General features: G+C 43.0%; 1 protein-coding gene across 2 annotated transcripts in view; it reads left to right on the forward strand.

Moving 5' to 3' along the window:
- Positions 1-18,195, forward strand: part of CORO1C (coronin 1C) — an 80,686-nt gene that overhangs the window by 29,480 nt on the left and 33,011 nt on the right. For both annotated transcript variants that reach the window (XM_032805405.2, XM_075059912.1), the window contains exon 2: positions 5,346-5,545. In XM_032805405.2, the coding sequence (XP_032661296.1) occupies positions 5,346-5,545 (200 nt within the window). The remainder of the gene's footprint in view (positions 1-5,345; positions 5,546-18,195) is intronic.

Consider the following 18,195-nt stretch of genomic DNA (forward strand, 5'->3'; position numbering starts at 1 on the left):
GAAATTAATTAGGATACTAAACCTCTTCAGGCTGGAACTGCAGGGAAAGAAAGCTCTTCGTTGGCTTTCGAGGGCCAAGCTAACCCTACTTATATTTTTTACCCGGTTGCTTTCCTTGGTGCATTGAAGGATCCATAGTCACTGCTCTTTATAACTGCCCTCCTCCCTTCCCCCAGAGAAGAACCAGATCAAAATGGCTGTGATCCAAAGATGAGAATCACTCCCTATGCTATGGAAATGAGGGCTCAGTGAGCCTGTTCAGCCTGGTCTCATCCTAGAGAGTGGTTTCCTTTGAGGACAGGGCATTTGGGGTTGAGGGAAAGGGTGGCAAAGGTGGGCTTCTTGAGCAAAAAGATCTTAAATGAGTAAGGAGTGTGCTTTTATGCATTGCTCAAAATGAGGCTAACTCCTAAAACCCTTCCTCAAATGACTAAAATGAGGGAAATTCACCCTGGGGACTGGGGAGAAGGGAATTTTTCAGCAGCTGGTCAGGGAGTAATAGTAGAATTAAAGGTATCAGATTTGTGAGCTGGAGAACTTGACTTTTTTTGGTGGGGTCTCATTGTGGACCAGGTGAAATTTTTGTACCGATTGTACACAGGAAACATTACATTTTACTATCATGTCCCTGTTCCCAGTGTTAAAGACGACAAATTGCAAAATTTCTGTATATGGTGTGCTGAGATTGAACAATTGGGAGTTACTTGCAGGAACAGAGATTTAAATATTGGCTTTACCTTTTTCTAAAATATAAGATTTTTTATGTGTTGACCCACCATGGAGTGGGAAGAATGCTAAAGAATGAACAGTGTTGCAAAGTCTTCCTGAAAACTTATACAAAGCCTGCCTTGCTCTCCTGTCTTACCTGGATGGCTAATGTTTTACTTGCTCGTCAGAAAAATTTACACACCTCAGGTAAATGAGCAAGTAGAACTTTACTGCAGAGCATTGTACATGTGAGATGTGTTATCAAGTGAGAAGTAGTTGAGTTGGGCTTGCACACTTCCGGTTATGTCTCGTTATTGCAACAGATGGTGTTTTTTGAGAGTAACCCTCTATTTTCTCCCCATCAACGAGTTTGGGTAATTCCTAAGTGCAATACTTATGTTTCCTGGCAAGATGTGAAGTGACTGTCTGTAGAGAGAAGGAAGGTTCATCAAAATTAGAACAGACGGTTATAAAAATATGGGAAGTGCAGCTGTACACTGCGGTATTGCTGACCCAAGCATTTCAAAATCATGAGATTGGCTTAAAAATAAATCAGGGGAGTTTTATAGTTACCTTCTGGTTTCTGAGTCTCTAGACTTCATGTTTGAAGGCTTTTCTGTGCAATCATGAGGGTTAGAAAGATGGGGAGCAGGAGTAATTGGAAAGCTGAAATCCTCATGTAATCACAGGACTCCAGGAGCTGAGGCTTAAAAATACACAGTGAGAGACTTGCAATAAAATTGTGAGAATTAGCAATATGTAGATCATATCTTTCATATAAATTGTATACCAGCAAGTCATTGTCAGTTTTACAGCAAGTCATTGTCAGTTTTAAGTGTTGAATAATAGCAAAGGGAAAAAAGAAATGAAGATACTGAGTGATCGTGTTTGGAGAAGAAGCCTTTGGGGGCAGGAATATTCTTGTTGAACCTTTTACCTGTTGTGAGTTATTGTCCATTTTTAAGGTGCAACATAAATAAGCCAGGGTAAAAGCATGTGTCTTAATTGTGTATCTCTCCAAGTTGCTGGGATTGTACAAATAACTGCTGCTCTGGTTGACCACATGGCCTCCTAAAGATAACTTTTTGTACTGAAACTCCCTTTGTTTGTACAGCTCGTAGCACAGTGGAGTTCTGGGCCATGACCAAGGCTCTACCACAGTACCGGGTAAGGGTCTTTTTAGAAGTGCTCTTGATCAGGTCTGAAAGATTTAATCATGTGAATTACTAGTTGGGTGAGATACTGAAATTTTTTAGATGAAGCATCTTAACTGAGACCCAGACAACTTGTAAGGTCCTTGGCCCTTCTTGGGGGCATTCATTGCAGCAGCTGTAAGTGCTTATGACGCTTGTTGTTTTCTCCACACTTTGTCTGGCACAGACAGGCTAAGTGACTTGCTTGAGATCACACAGTGAGTCAGTGGCAAAACTGGGACTGGAACCAGGGTCTCCTGACTCAGTCACCTGCTCTGTACACTCCTTCCTGTGTGGGGTCATTACAATTCCCATGTCACTTCACAGGCAGTAGGCTTGCCTTCCTGTTGTCTTGGCAGAATCCCACTTTGAATTATTACATACGGGCCTATTTAGAGTGTCCCCCCTGCCAGTTCAGGTTGGGACAGCTTGCTCTTCCCTTTCTCTCTGAAAAAACTGCAGCATTGTTGTCAGAGTAGCTGTGGTATTACGGACATCTGTGGGATGAATTTCAGTGATAGGTGATGGAATATCTGCCTAGTTTGTATATTAGTTTGTTTTTAATGTGCTCTGGACTCCTGCTGGATGAAAACTATTCGATATGCTAGGCTTCAACTGTTCTATTGAAGCTGCTGCACAGGTCATAACATTATCTGTCATGGTGCTGCAATGGCTTATGTATGTAAAAAGTTATTCATGTTTGTGGGTTACGTGGGTGTTTCATTCTGATTGTGCAACTTCTGTGTCAGAAGTGTGGAGCTAGGGATAAGGTCCCTTTTTTTAGATTATTTTTTTTTTTGCTACGTATACTTCATATTTTAACAAATGTTTGGATATTCATTAATTTTCAGTTATTTATTTGTAAATATTGAGGAGGCATAATCCCATCTAATACCAATCCTTTTTCTGTAGTGCTGCTTTTCTCTAGATCTCAAATTCACCGGTTGTCCACAAAATTTTATTTTTAAAATGACAGCTGCTTTTCTTTTAAGCTACAGGCATTTGTAATAAAGTGCTAACTGTGGCACTTCTGTAGTTTTAAAAACCATCTAATTTATTCTGGGAAATTTTAATGAACCCCTGATGAAAACAGCCTTACCCCTTCTTGTACACTCATAGGTGAGACCGTGTGTGCTGTAAACAATCATTTAGGTTTCCTGGCTGAACTGGAGAGACTTGAAAATAGGTGACTCTATCCATGATCTGTGGTTTGGGTTATGTTATCTGATGGAGAAGAGACTCTAGGAAGCGGAGCTGTAAATATGCCTGGGAAAGGCTAACTATTTGGCAGTTTTGTTATGTTCTTGATAGATTGCTATATGCTGAATAGCTGCTTGATGCTAGTACAACAAAAATAATGCGAGTGAGAAATACTAAAAAAAAAAAATGTCTGGACTGGACAACTCGAGAGACTTGGAATAATATATAGAGCTTTTTGCCTCTAGGTCGCTGGTTTGAACTCAGTTAAGGTCATCAGTGGCTGCAAGTCATTACCATCCGACAGCTGTTTGGCCTGTGTGAAAACAGTTGGTGGCCTCTGTCCTATTCCTAGATAGACAGAGATCCACATTGCAGAAATTGCCACAGTACTTGGGACATGTATTATTGGTCTCTGAAAGGAAACCCATGAGTGCCTGGGCCTGGAGGCTGAGCTCCTGCCTCATTCCGGCAATGTGTGGCACGTTAGTAGAAGCTTCTGCTCACTACTTTGGCTTTGCTGCATGGGGTGTGTCTCTGAACTAGTGGCTTCCTTCTCCAGTGCTGTCAGTCCAGCAGATTTAACGAGTGCTGCCATTTCACTTAAATTTATGGTCTGCATAATCTGTAGATTTTTAGATTTGGGGCAAGTCTGCTGTACAGATGTCCTACTCCAGAGTCCTGGTGCTCAGTGTTTGATGTTGTCACCACAGGCATGGGGATTTTGCAGGAAAGAGACAAATTGCAGAAAATTCCTCATATTTATGTGGAAACTTAAGGTAGTTCACTGAGCAATTGAGTGTTTCTATTAAGAGTGATATAAATGTTTTTAACTGTGCGACGACTCAGCCAATTCTGGTGAGAGCTTTACTCCAGATGTACAGATCATTCACTTTTTAGCTCCCAGACTTTTTACAAATAAGCTGTTCTTAAGCCAGTCTTACAGTGTACTTGCGTGCAGAGTTCTGGAAGTTAAAATGGGATGTGTGTTTTTGAGTAACCTTTCATAATTTTTGCTTGCAGGCGGACTGTGCACACACAAGCACATCCACTGTGGTGTGCAAAAGCATTTCAGTTTACCACTTCACTGCAGGAATAATCAGAACCAATATTTCCTTAACAAGTAGTTTTGAACTGGACTAGCATTTTCCCAGTCCTGGTGTGTAACCATGGACCTATGGAGAGGCAAACTTAGAGCAGGACTCTGATTTCTGTTGCTCAGAGATTGGGCATTGCAGAAGTCGTTTTCAATCTCTAAAGGCAAGTAAGTATATGGAGGTTCCTCACTTACCTGTGAACTGATAATTCTAGAGGAGAAAATCTCCTACAATGAGAGGACTCCTTTGATGTTTTTCAGTAAGTTTCAGAAGGGATCAATCTGGAAGTTGGAGATGCCAATGGAAAATATACTGCCACTCACTCCCCGTGAGATCCAGTGTTCCTATGAAGTGTTACCCCCATGCAGTCTATGCAGAGGCAGGGGGCTGGAATTTTCTATGCCAGTGAACTTCCCTCTAGTCTAACGCAAGACAATCGGTTTCTGAGGCAGAGGAGGAGCAAAGCAAACAAGCTAACAAAGTTAATTCTAGTCATTAGCTTGCTTTCCTTCTTCCTGCTTAGGAAATAAACTTATTTTTAATAAGAAATTTGAGTTAGCTAGCTTACTTTATACTAACTTGTGAACCCACTTCTATTTCTGAGAGTTTGTGTTTTATCTATATTTCCTAGAAAGTAAATAAATTAATCAAAAACAAAATACATTTCTCATCTCGTGCCCCTAAACAATTTTTAAATATGTACAAACTCACCTGAAAAACCCATTGAGTTGGGTGCTCCTTTACTGGAATAAAAGGAATATAATCAGAATAGGGAAAATGCCATTCTTTGTGGAAAATTAGTCTTACCATTTTTGTTGTAAAATACAATATTGGTTAAAAAAGTCCAATTCTGTTCTGCTTGGTACAAGTCAGTGTAATTCTGACATCTTATTAAAAAATAGAACTTTCCTTTCAAAACCAGTTGTTACTAGCACTGTTTGAACTGTAGAGTGGCCAGGATCTGAAACTGGTCATCTGTATGAGTAGGAGTAATGAATGAAAGCTGCTGCGTCTCCTGCAATACTGGGTACTTGACTGACTCTTTGAGTTCACTAGCATACGTAGGCAGGTGGGTTCTAGAAAAACAGACCAGACAACATGCACTTAACTGGCCAAGTTTTTCTGAAACTCCTGTTCTCTTTCTCCGCAGACACAATGAGGCGAGTGGTACGACAGAGCAAATTTCGGCATGTGTTTGGGCAAGCAGTGAAAAATGACCAGTGTTACGACGACATCCGGGTTTCCCGTGTTACCTGGGATAGTTCCTTTTGTGTAGTAAACCCCAAATTTGTTGCAATAATCATAGAAGCTAGTGGTGGTGGAGCGTTCCTGGTGCTGCCCTTGCACAAGGTAGGTGCTTTTGAAAGTTTCTCGTTATTGCCTCTATAGAGTGAAGTTGTCATCTCAACATTATTTATGAACCAGACTGAGCCTGGGAAGTCTTACTTCAGAGCTGTTTTTTGGAATGACAGATGCCAGTTTCTGATGCCATTAGCTGGAGTCTTGCATGCCTCAGTAATCATTCCAATGCTTCCTTTAAATGAAACGCAGTAAATAAAAGTGGTTTGCTTAACTAATTTGGACCAGCTCTGCATGAAAAAAGTGCATGATTAGAATGATGTGCTACCACAAGGAAATTGTTTGCTATAGTGATGGTCTATCATTTTACCACCAGGATTTTAGCTTTCTAAGGTACCCAGGTATCTCGTACGTCTCAGTATGTTATTGCATTAATTACTTTCTGCGTTTGACTTGCTACAGCTAGGTGGCAAAATAAAGAATGAAAAAAGAGGTGGTCTGATTCTTAAAGACCTGGAGGTCTTTGAGCATATGTGTGGCATGGCCACAGGTGGCCTGGGTGAGGCGAGTTGGGCTGTGAGGCTAAAAATTGCTGTGTAGACAATCACACTTGGGATGGAGCCCAAGCTCTGGGACCTTTCACACTTGTAGGGTTCCACAGCCCAGGTTCCAGCCCAAGCCTGAACGTCTACACAACACTTGTTCAGTCCAGAGCCTGAGCGCTGTGAGCCCAAATGAGTTGAGCCAGGCCAGTCACTGTTTCTGTTTTTAAATCCATGTATAGATGTATCCTAAGAATCAGATGATCTCCTCCTGTTCAATCCGCTGTTCGTCTCTTTAGGATAGTCTTTCACTCTAGGCTCTACCTGTTCAGTGCTGGTATAAATACCAGAATAACCTGAGTCAGATAACCGCTCCTGCCACATCTCCGACCATTCTCTGAGCTCACATGAATGATTCCCTGAGTAGACGGCTACTGCATTTCAGCCAGAGCCCTCTTACCGTCAGCAGCTAGAGTATGATAGCGGGGAGACATGCCACAAATCTGACAGATATTTTAAGATTCTGTAAAGCAAGAGGCAGCTGTAACTGATACAACTTCCCTGTAAGGTTATTTATTAGATGGCCACCTCCTGGTATTTCTGTAACCTCATAAATATATGCACTCGCGTTACAAAACCTATTGTCCCAAAGGCAAATACAAAATGCAGGATAACTGCTTAGATGAAAGGGCATAGGGAGAGACTGTTAGAAGAGATCAGTGCTGGAAGGCTTCGTGACAGTCTTTGCAACTATGGCATAAAAACATATAAAGCAGTAGGATGATGTCTCATAGATATAGCAAATGAAAATAAGGGTATGTCTGTACGTAAAGTGCTGCAGTGGCGCAGGTGTGCCTCTGGAGTGCATCTGTTGAAGACACTCTATGCCGACAGGGGAGAGCTCTCCCATTGGCATAAAAAGCAAATTCGCAGGCGGCAGAAGCAGCTTTCCTGCCAACATAGCACGCTTCTTCATGTGACTTATGCTGCTCAGTGGGATGGAATATTCATATCCGTGAGCGACATAAGTTTTGTCGACATAGGCTGTAGGGTAGACATAGCCTTAGTCCTTACATACAATCACCCCAAGGTATCTCTGCAGTGGGTCACAAAATACCTTTTTGTTTTCTGTGCCGGAAAGAAGTATTCAAAGCCCCCCTTTTGATTGACTTTTAGCACAGTCAGTTGGTCAGTCGTTCATAATTTCAGTTACAAATCCTTTAAATGAGCTTATCAGCTTGATTACTTCATGTGCCATCTGTTTAAAAAAAAAAAACAAAAAACCTAAAACCCTGAATACATCACCATTGACTCTTGTTTCAGAGCACTAGTTTCTCTTCAAAAGAGGACCGTCATTTTGGAAGAGGAGTAAGATTATAACATAGCAAGAGAATACATTGGTCCAGGATGATTGGAGGGAAACAGAAAAAAGAATAGCCCAGTCTGCAAAAGTGTGTATGTGGGATCTCTCCCCAAAACTGTAACTCTGGCTTCATAGAAACATTAGTTAGGGGCATAGACATGGCCTTATCAGCTCAGATCAGTGGTCCATCTAGTCAAGTATCCCATCTGACACTTAACTGAACCTGATGTATTCCTCTGGTTGATTAGGGAATGACATACCAGGCGAGAAGTATCTTCCTAACCCAAGCAGTGTCCCCCCCACTCCTGGAGCTGGGGCCGTGAGCAGAGCTGCAGCTGGGTGGTGGGATGGGGACGTGGACAGGAGTAAGTGGGCTGAGGCTGGGGGCCCGGGCGCGGGGCAGAGCTGGGTGGTGCTCCCTCTCTGCCCCCGATAGGAACTGGCCTGGGCCCAGCCACGCCCCCCCCCTCAGTGTTTCTCCTTGCCTAGTGGGCCATGACCCACAGTTTGAGGACCTCTGCACTAGGCTCAGTTATATCTTGAGGCAACGCGTTCCATAAGTTAATTGTGTTACATATTTCCTTACTCCTCAAAATTTCTTTCAGTTTCATGGAATGTTCCCTTATTCTTGTTTTAGAAGTGCTGTTTTTTACATGTTTGTAACTCATTATTTTATATTCCTTTCATCATAACTGCTCTTGTACTTCTCCTGTCTCAGCTAAACGCTTCCAGTGTTTTCAGTCTCTTCTTATCAAAGTCTGTTCTGACTTCTAATTTTTTTATTGTCCATCTCTGGATCACTCCTACTTTAGCTATATCTTTTGAGATAGGGTGACCAAAATTAAGCACAGTGTTCATGTGAAGTGTGTATCATGCCATTGATTTACATATTCACATTATAATATTTTCACTTTCTCTTCCATTCCTTAAACAGCAGAACATTTTATTATCTGATTGCCACTGTCAGAGGTTTTCACTGAGCTGTCTGCAAATGACTTCCACTAACATCCTTGCCATCGTGTTCACTTTAAAAAGCGCTGATTTAAATTTTGTTTTGATGATTTCCATAAAACTAAACTCTGTGCAATCCAGAGAGACCAGGGAGGTGCCAGAGCCAGTATAGAGAGAACTTCCTTCTCAGCTTAATTGCAACATAACTATCAAATTCCTTACTTACTGTGTGGGTCTCTGCAAAATACTTTTAATGTGGCTTGACCTATTATTCAGGGTTAGACCAAACCATGTTATAAAAGGATTGTATATTCTTGAAAGTAAACAGAGCTTATTTTCTCAAATTTGTGTTTTCCTTTACATTTTCTAAGTTTTCCAGAAAAAATATATATATTTTTTTTGTGGTAACAGTTTTTGGTTCTATTCAAGTGGCTATCCAGTCTTGCATGGACATTTGACATAATATACAGTGCAAAGGCTAAAGAATATTAAATGTTGAGATGAGATGGCTGATTTATCAGTTAATAAACATTATCAAGGACCTTATTTATCAAGGCATCTGTCATGCCCTAGAATATCCCTCCTTTTAAAAGGAAGTGAAATATTAATTTCTTCTCTCCAGCATCTCTGCTTGTTGCTGTCAGTTGACAAGCAAAGCTTATGTAAAATAACAAATCTTTGATTTGTGGCTTCTGCCATGGAGCATTATTTTTCTCTGATTCTGCAGAAGCCTGACTGGTTCAGGAGCAAACAGGTTTGAGCCCTAGCACCCGTGGAACACCTGACTAGCTTGGAGCAAACATGCCTCCCCCACCTTCTCATGTATGGAAGGCCCACATTGCTGATGCCAAGCTGACTCATCTAGGCCATGCTGGGAAAGCATAGCTATGCCAACACAATGTGGAAAGCACTCGGAGGCTCAGATCCAGCATATTTGCAGCCTGCTACATTCAAAAGGGTGCACGGACCCTTCTGCTTACACCAGCCTCTCTAAACCCTGGAGCGTGATGGCTGCAGCCAGTATGGTGGTCTTTCTACCTGGCTTTGACGCGTCCTTGCCCAGTCTGGGGTTGAGAATGGGTCTGTACTGCCGAAATCGAGATGTTCAAACTCCCAGTTCAGTTCTGATACCCTGAGTTAGTTTGTCACTATGAGAGAAGGTTTTCTGGGGTAGATGGTATGTGTGTTTGTTTGCTTCATTACCAGCATCAGAACTACTAATTGAAGATCTCCACCAGCACAGCTAAACCAACCACCTGCCCTGCAGCTCGTTAGAATCGTATCACTAGTTTGGCAACTTCTTCACAGATTTTCCAGCAGTTCTTTGCATGTGAAAGAGATGTGCAAAGCTATGTGTGGAATATATACAGATTAATTACTTAAATATACTACACTCAAATTTTTGGTTAAAGCACTTTGGTAAACAAATCTAAAATTGCTTATGAGTTTAAAACCTTATCATTGATGTTCTGCAAGCAGAGTATCCTATAAAACGCTTGAATTGCAGCAGTTTTGTTTGTGTGGAGTACATTTTAATGCATTCAGGGCCAAAACCAGATCCCAGCACCTAGCAAGACCACGAGTGGGAGCTTGAAGAAGGGTCAGCAGTTGAAGTAGCCTACATGGGATGGTGACATGCCCTTCACTGGGGGGGAATGGGAGGATCAGTGAACTAGATCCTCTAGGCCATCCACATGTTGCCATATGAGGAGCTACCTGAGCAAGTATACATCCCCATCCTTGCATGACTCCCCCACACTCTCATCCCCTGTCTACGGTCCTCTGACAGCCAGGATGGATTCCCCACCTGCTTCTGTAGAACTTCAGAAGTTGTTTTTTGGCCCCTTCTGTGGGAGCTTCCTGTGGAGCCCTAATGCTATTGGTGGCCAATCCACACTCAGCACTTGAATCATCTTTAGAGATGTGTGCTGTATGAAGAAGTCTTAGGAGCTTTCCAATGAAACCCATTTCATGGTTCCTCTTGGGTTCAAAGTGAAAGCATCACACTAGGGATGCACAGGCAGAGATTCGAGCTGCCTCCCACCCTTCCTTGTGTGGCTGTGGAGGCTACATCATATTCTCCCACTGGTATTAAGGTTCAAGCTGGTCAGGCAATACCAATTGCATGTCTTGTGCCATAGGTGGGAGATAGTTCAGGAGGATGCATCTGTTTTTAGCAGCATGGGGGGATGACTTAATGATTTTAAATACCTCTAGCCTTCCTGAAACCACCTATTCCAATCCCAGCAGGGTCAGCCCTTCATCCTTCCGAGGAGGAACAACTGAGTACCGCACACAGACTTTAAAAGCCATGGCCCTCTGTATGAAGGTACCATGGAACTTGCAAGAGAAAGAGTTGCCCCAAAATTCCTTCTCCCACAGAAGTTGTGCAGCAGGCTTTGCGTGCTGTCCTCTGCTCCTGAGGCAGCTTCCTTTCAGTGGGTCTGCGTGCATGTGGATAGCGAAGCACTTCAGGATGAAAGGCAGGCGCTGCAGTGAAATAAAACGCTACTGTTAGTGAAGCGTGTTCAGCGCCTGCTTGCCCTTTGATTCTGGCTCGTGGCTCTTGTAAATCTGTCTGCTTCGGGGTGGCACCTGGAAATGTGAAATGGATGGTGGTGGGGGTGATCTGAGGGGATGGAGGAGGCACCAGGTGCTGAATAATTAGGACCCGGACTGGCATAGTCCCAGTGCTGTATAGTCTCATTACCATATGAAGTGCAAGCAAATGGCTTTTATATTTGCTCCCATGGAATGTTTGCTGTATTTTTAAATTAAAATGGTCACAATGAGCCCAAAGTCCGGGCACAGAGCCCCAATGTCCCCCAGGGGCGATTTTTGATTATACTGAGTGATTTTGACACTGCCCTGGCAGATGAATGGCTCTTCCCTCCCCCCACCCCACCCCAGCGATGAGCTGAGCGGCTTATTCTTCTTTGTGCTTCTCCTTGGCCCTGCCTCTGCTGCTGCATTTCACTGATATGTCTAACAGCAGCAGGCACTGCAGGGCTCCTGACAGTGGTTTTTACCATATATGGTCATTACAGCTCTTTCGGCTGTCAGACATCCCGAATAATTTCCACCCTTTGCTTTGATTGGCCACTTTGGGCTAGGACTGGAGGATGGTGGGATAGGGGCTGTACTGTACAGAGCGACAAGTGTACGGGGTAGATAACTCTTAGATTCCTGGATCTGATCATGTGCCAAAGGGGTTACTGACAGCCTGGTTTTGTTTTTTGTGAGTTTCTGCTGTTCATAGGCAAGTCTTCACGTGTGAAGAGCTCTTGGCAGCGCCTCTTGAAATGTAATATGGACAGGGATTGGAAAAAATGAGTGGAAATCAATATTGTTAAAACATCCCTGCTGGAACTTTGGCTCTCCCTGCTCTTTTGAGGAAGGGAGGGATGTGGCTGATGCCTGGAATTGCAGCAAGCTCTGCTTGGAATTACAGTGTGCACTACATCACTTAGCCATCTGATTACACTGAGCTGTTTTCAAAACCCCACGTTTGTTCCTCGGATGCCTTTCTGGGGTGAATGGTGGTGCTGGCTCGAGTGGGAGCTGGCCCGATGGTATAACCCCTCTGTGGCGTCTGCCCTGCCTGGGTTTCTTTGCCAGCACAGTTCAGAGTGACAGTCTAGCCGATGCGAAGAGATTTTAAACCTCACTTTCCATGTTTATTTAGAACAGCTGGCTGGATGTGAAGTGGCTAGTGCTTTAGTCTCGGAGCCACGCAGCCCTGTGCTTGCAGCCAGTTTTGGGGGGAGGAGGGAGATTGTCATGGGGCCCCCTCTGGCAGCTACTGGGTGAGTGGGTGGAGATGCATGGAGGCCGGAGGCCTACGGATTGTCTCCATTCATGCTGTTTTACCAGCAAAACCAATCCCGATGCTGGTTTAGCAGTAGGACTTGTGCAGCTGATTCTTTCTTTCCTTTCTGGCTTGTCGTTGAAATGCTTTGTCTGAGTTTCTTTTAATTTTTTGTGCATGCATATGAAGAGAATTCACCCTTTCCAGTGCTAGAGAGAGAGACAGCCTGTTTTAGACCATGGTTTAGTCTTTCAAAAAAGAAGCATCTAATGGAATTAATCACATACAGCTACATGCTTATAATTCTGAGACTCCGATTTTATACTGGCCGGTGCCAGGAAATTATGGAACCAAACACCTTTGTTTCCCACTGCATTGCATAGATGCTGTGTTGCCAATCCACAGCAGTGAGATGTGGTGCTGTAGGTTTTACCCACCATGCAGATTGCAGGAACAAAGCGCAGCATGTTGTAGCTACCATGTCTTTAACCTTGGAACTTCCTTGCTTTTAAGAGTTAGTCCCTCATTTCCTTTGCCTTTCTTCCCAACACATCACTTGGGGTCTGTAGGAGAGGACTCCTCAGATAAATGTCACTAAAGATCCCTATGAGTTGATCTCTAATTTTTAATCTTTCTTCCATGAAATCTAGCCAGATGTCTGTCGTCCAGAAATCTCTATCCAAAGTCCTTGTATGGCCTGAGCACCATGGGATCGGATTTTTTGAGCTAATCCACATTTTAGCCGTAATCTGCTGTAAGAGGTCGCTATTGAGCTTCATCAAGCCTTGTGCTGAACTGAGCATACTGCAGCCGCAGTAACTTCAGCTCCTGTTTGCTCTTAGGCTACTTTTCCAGCGTAGCAAGGCAGGACAGTTTGTCCTCATTCGTGGAATTCAGAACAAGTAAGGCAGGAAAGTGGGGAAGAAACACTCCTGTTCATACCCGATTGAGATCTTTGATGTGAATGGAACTGAGGTGTGCTGGGATTTTGTCTAGTTAACTTGCTGTTCCATTTGCTGGGTGTTGGTTAGGAATACTTTCACAGCTCATTGCATAAGACCACAGAGTCATTACTGTACCAAAGACCCTAACTCATTAAGGGTACATCTATACTGCAAAAAAACAACCCCCAAACCCAAAAACACATGCAACCTTGCAGTAGTGAGTCTCAGACTCCAGATCAATGACTCAGGCTGCAGGGCTAAAAATAGCAGTGTAGATGTTCCTGCCTGCACTCTGAAACCTGGCTTGGGGGATGGGTCTCAGAGCCTGAGCTCCAGCCTGAATGGGAATATCTACACTGCTATTTTGAGCCCTGCGAGCCCAAGTCAGTTGACCCCAGGCTCTGAGCCTTGCTGCTGTGGGTTTTTTGGCAGTCTTTCATAGGTACTGCCATCTGTATTTTAAGTGGATATTTTAAGCAGTTGTATGATGATCAGCTGCTGTGGATGAAACATTGAACTTTGAACACAGGACTTGGTCTCGTCTCTTAACCACATTAGGGCAGAGGCCATGCTTCCACCTGTTCTGTACAGTGCAATGTACTTATTTAGCTTTGTACAGAGGATTGGAGCTGAGCAGCACAGAGATCCACCTGCATCTATGATTGAAGGAGCTGGGTTGTGTGGGCTACGCCCACCTAATCTTGACAGATGATCTCTGCTCTAGAAAAAGGGGGAAGCTCCTATGTTTCCTGATAGACAGGGGGATGTGACTTGAAAATATCTGGGTTTAACACATCTGTGTACTGTAACGGTTAAGTCCACACATCCCCAGAGTAATTTGAGATACATTTTTTTTCTATCTCTTTACAAAATCTTTGCAGCCTGCCTTTTTTAAAAAAAGCTGTGGCAAAAGGTTCCTCTTCTTTACTTAAAGTGATCTTTCCTAAGGTGGCTGCCTACGGCTGAAATCATGTAGAGTAAGGTCTTTGAGAGAAGAGGGATGATGCTTGTTACTTGTGCATGTGACTGAGGACTTACTCAGTCCCATTTGGCTAAACCTTTTGTTAGATTTGTCCTTTGTGTGTTTGCCTTCTTATTACTGTGTTTCTAAACTGGCAGCATTTCCATCGAAACTCTGAACCTACTATTACAAATAATATGTACAAGGTGCTTGCACACCCCAAAAATGCTGATAATCTGTCATTCTGTCAGTGACATGTTACTGTGTCTCATGGTTTAGCCATGGTGTGTATGTGAGTGAGTGTGAGAATGAATCAGGATTCTGGCCAAGATTCAGTGAACCCTTCCAGTCATTTAGATGGAGTGGTGATGGAAGGACATGAATTAAAATGGGCTGTGACTGACTTAAATTATGCTGCCATTGAGGTGCTGTCAACATTTAATATTATCCATGAAAATGTCTCGGTTTTTTAGGTTAAAATTTGGCGTGCGAGATTGAAGCCCAGGAGGAGAGTTCTTCCCTAATTTTTGATAAACCTCTGTCTAGCTATGTGCCTTTGTGTTTTAATGGGAAGAGACTAGAATTAAAGATGTTTTTTTTTATCCATTTATTGGAGAAACTCAGGCGACTTTAAAATACTCTACAAGACTGTCACTTGCGTTCAGGTTGAAAGCAAGTACCGATGCTAGGTTATTTCAGAGTCTTAAAGCCTGAGGAACAAATGGAAATACACTGAAAGAACTGCTCCGGACAGTTTATGGGCATGGTTCACTGGCACTGCTGAGAGTCAGTACATAGATACTTGCCCAACCTGGAATTATCACCTGCAGACGAGATTCCTCGGTCTCTGCTGTGCCCTCTCACATGTATTTATAACAGTGCTGGGAAAGTTGACAATGAAATCTTGAAAATCCTGGTCCAGCAAGTCAGCCATTTAAAATTTCTGGTGTAAGCGAACTGCAAATCCAGATGCAAAACTAGTTTTACAGAACTGGTTAGAATTTTTGATACTTTTTTTGTGATCTGTCCAAACGTATCCTGTTCTTTCATAGAATCCTAGAATATCAGGGTTGGAAGGGACCTCAGGAGGTCATCTAGTCCAACCACCTACTCAAAGCAATCCCCAGACAGATTATTGACCCAGATCCCTAAATGGCCCCCTCAAGGATTTGGAGGCCAATGCTCGAACCACTGAGCTTTCCCTCCCCCAAGCTCTCGCCTTCCTTGTCTATTTTAACAGCCCTATATTGGTCCAGCCTGGCCTAGCAGACAAGTAGGGTTGGATATGGCTTCCACTGGAGCATGTGAACACCACTTAATGGTCACCTGGACACGGTTGCTCGAATGACTTTCTCCTATAGTGCTTCCAGCCAAGTTAAGAGCTCAGGCGGATTCCCGCACATGGCAATACCACGTTACCCAAAGCCCAGTGGTCTCTGACTCCGAGAATGTTTTTCCGCCCAAACTCTAGATGATAAATTCAGTGATCACCTCAAAGTATTTTCGAGGTCTCATTGTAGCAGCAGAATGGGCTCTAGATCCCAACTCTCCTGACCCCTGCTGTCATCACAGGACATCACTTTCTCTTGCGTGAGTTTGTTTCTAAACTCTATTGAAACCCTTTTGGTGGGATAGCGGAGGGTGCAAATTTCAACAGCTGAGAGGTTTAATTCTGGAAAGTTGTGCAGGGTTTTTCTCCAGAATGCAGGAGTAGCAATCAGGTGTTCGGTAGCTGAACTGGAACAGCCATGCTGAACACCCTTCATTGCAACAGGAGTTAGCTGTTTTGTTTTGTTTAAAAAGTCAGTGTGTGTGAGAGCAGCTGATTGCTACAGCTAATTTTGTGGAGGATTCTGGGGATTAGCATACATTTTCCAGTGCAAAGCATCCCTCGGAACTGTTTTAGTTGTAGAGTCCATTGTAACCAGCTCTTATCTCTTTCTCTCCTATTCTGGTCAGCTATAAGCACATGGCACAAACAATGAAGTCATCCCGCTGCTGCATTTCTAGTCTCCCTGCGGGCATGAAATAAACCTTGTTACTGCTGCAAACTACGCTAGGCTGATGACACTCCTGAAACTCTACTAAGTACCTTGAGCAATAATATCAAATCTGCTGGGGCACAAGAACAACATGGATTTAAAGCTCTGCATCTCATTCAGATTGATCAGAGTGGATTTGTTTTGCGAGAAATATTCCTGTCCGTTGCTGCAACCCTTCTTCCCTTCCTCTTTTTCTGTATACCAACTTAGATTTACACACTTTAGAGCACATACCTAGATCTCTAAAGTACCATGCACACTTATGGAGCTGTAGAAATAACTAATGATCAGCTGAGCTGGAGCAGCGCATTGTTATGGATTTCTGGAAGATGTAAGGAAAATCCAACTTCAATATTTAGCTCTGAATGCTTTAAAGGTTTCACTAGCTTGGTTGTCACTGTGACACACAGCACAGTGGGCCTTTCGGGAGTAACAGTCCTCATTATGAGGATTAGCCATGGATCCCTTTGTTGGTTGGCTGGATGACTAATAGCCTTTTGTCATGGTCAGGAATGAGCAAGACACTTTCCTTACATCCTGCCATATTTTTTTATTCTAACAGCCTCTTATGTGACCATCTGGCATGGCTAGGGATTGGTGTTCTGTGGCCACAGCAGTTCACATTAAGTTTCAGCGATAAGTTCTAGGTTTGTGAGACTGAGTTTATTGTAGGGGGAGTAGAAATAAAGTCCTGTCCCAGTCTGAGCAGTGAATCTCTGAAGTATAAAAGTTAGTGGTCAATTAGCATTTCAAACCCAGCCCTTGTGATCTGATTTCCTTCTCCAAACCCCTTCCTTAGCCTGCAGATAGTGGAATCACTTTCACTTGTGCAATCTGATGCTGCTTCCCTGTTTTCAGCTGTGCTCTTACTAAGTACGACACAAAATCAGAGGAAGCAGCTGTTCTCTGCACATATTTTTGCTGTAATCCATGAACTGTTTCCTCTGACCAACTGCCCTTTAATGGCAGAGAATCAGTTGTAAAAGACATTCAAATGATTTAATAACATTGTCATTTTTAGCAACTCTTTTTCCTTGCTGCTTATCCATTTCTTCTGGACTAAATCACAGACGTTTCTTCCCCATCTCTTTCAGGAACTTTGTTTTGGGAGGCATGAAACAGCTAGATGACTTTATTTGGTAAAGTTAACCTACTGTCTGCTAAAGGACTTGACTACTGAACATGCATCTCTTAGCCTAAACCATCCAGCCTGCTAAAATCTTAATCTTTTAATTCGCCTTTCTGGATTGGTTTCATTATGTACTAAATTTAAAACCACATCCATTGAACTATCATAAATTGTTACCGTGATGTATTGCTTATCCTAAATGGTAATGGATTATGAAAAGGATTTAATTTCTCGTAGTTGTACTGAGTTAATATTAAGCTGTGTATCAACACTTGAGACTTACTGTAAATCCTTAACTAATTAAAAGATTATATTTAAAAAAACCTGCTAGGATTGTGGCTGGTTGAAAACCCACCAGTTTGGCATAGAAGATGCAAACTTTGTACAGTAACTCCTCACTTAACATTATAGTTATGTTCCTGAAAAATATGACTTTGAGCTAAACAATGTTAAGCGAAGCTATTTCCCCATAAGAATAAATGTAAATGGGGAGGAGGGGTGTTAGGTTCTAGGGAAATGTTTTTCACCAGACAAAAGTGTGTGTGTGTGTGTGTGAGAGAGAGAGAGAAAGTTTTAAACAATTTAATACTGTTCACAGTAGTGATTCATTGTGAAACTTGGTTGAGATGGTGAAGTCAGAGGGTGGGATATTTCCCAGGGAATGCCTTACTGCTAAATGATGAACAAGCACTCAGCTGAGCCCTCAAGGGTAAACATGTTCTTAAGGTAGTCTCACACTCTACAAGGCAGCACAAATGGAGGGAGGGGAAACAGTATGGCAGCCAGACACACACACCCTGTGTGTATGAGAGAGAGAGAGTTGTGCATTGCCCCTTTAAGAACGCTGAACCCACTCTAAGTACATTCCCTTTTTAAGTAGATCAGCAAGTTGAGACAGCTGCTTCTGCTAGCAAGCTCTCTCTGTCCTGAGACCTGTCATGTCTCCCCCCTCCCCAATGGA

This window comes from Chelonoidis abingdonii, chromosome 22, assembly GCF_003597395.2.
Source record: "Chelonoidis abingdonii isolate Lonesome George chromosome 22, CheloAbing_2.0, whole genome shotgun sequence".
Taxonomy (NCBI): Eukaryota; Metazoa; Chordata; order Testudines; family Testudinidae; genus Chelonoidis; species Chelonoidis abingdonii.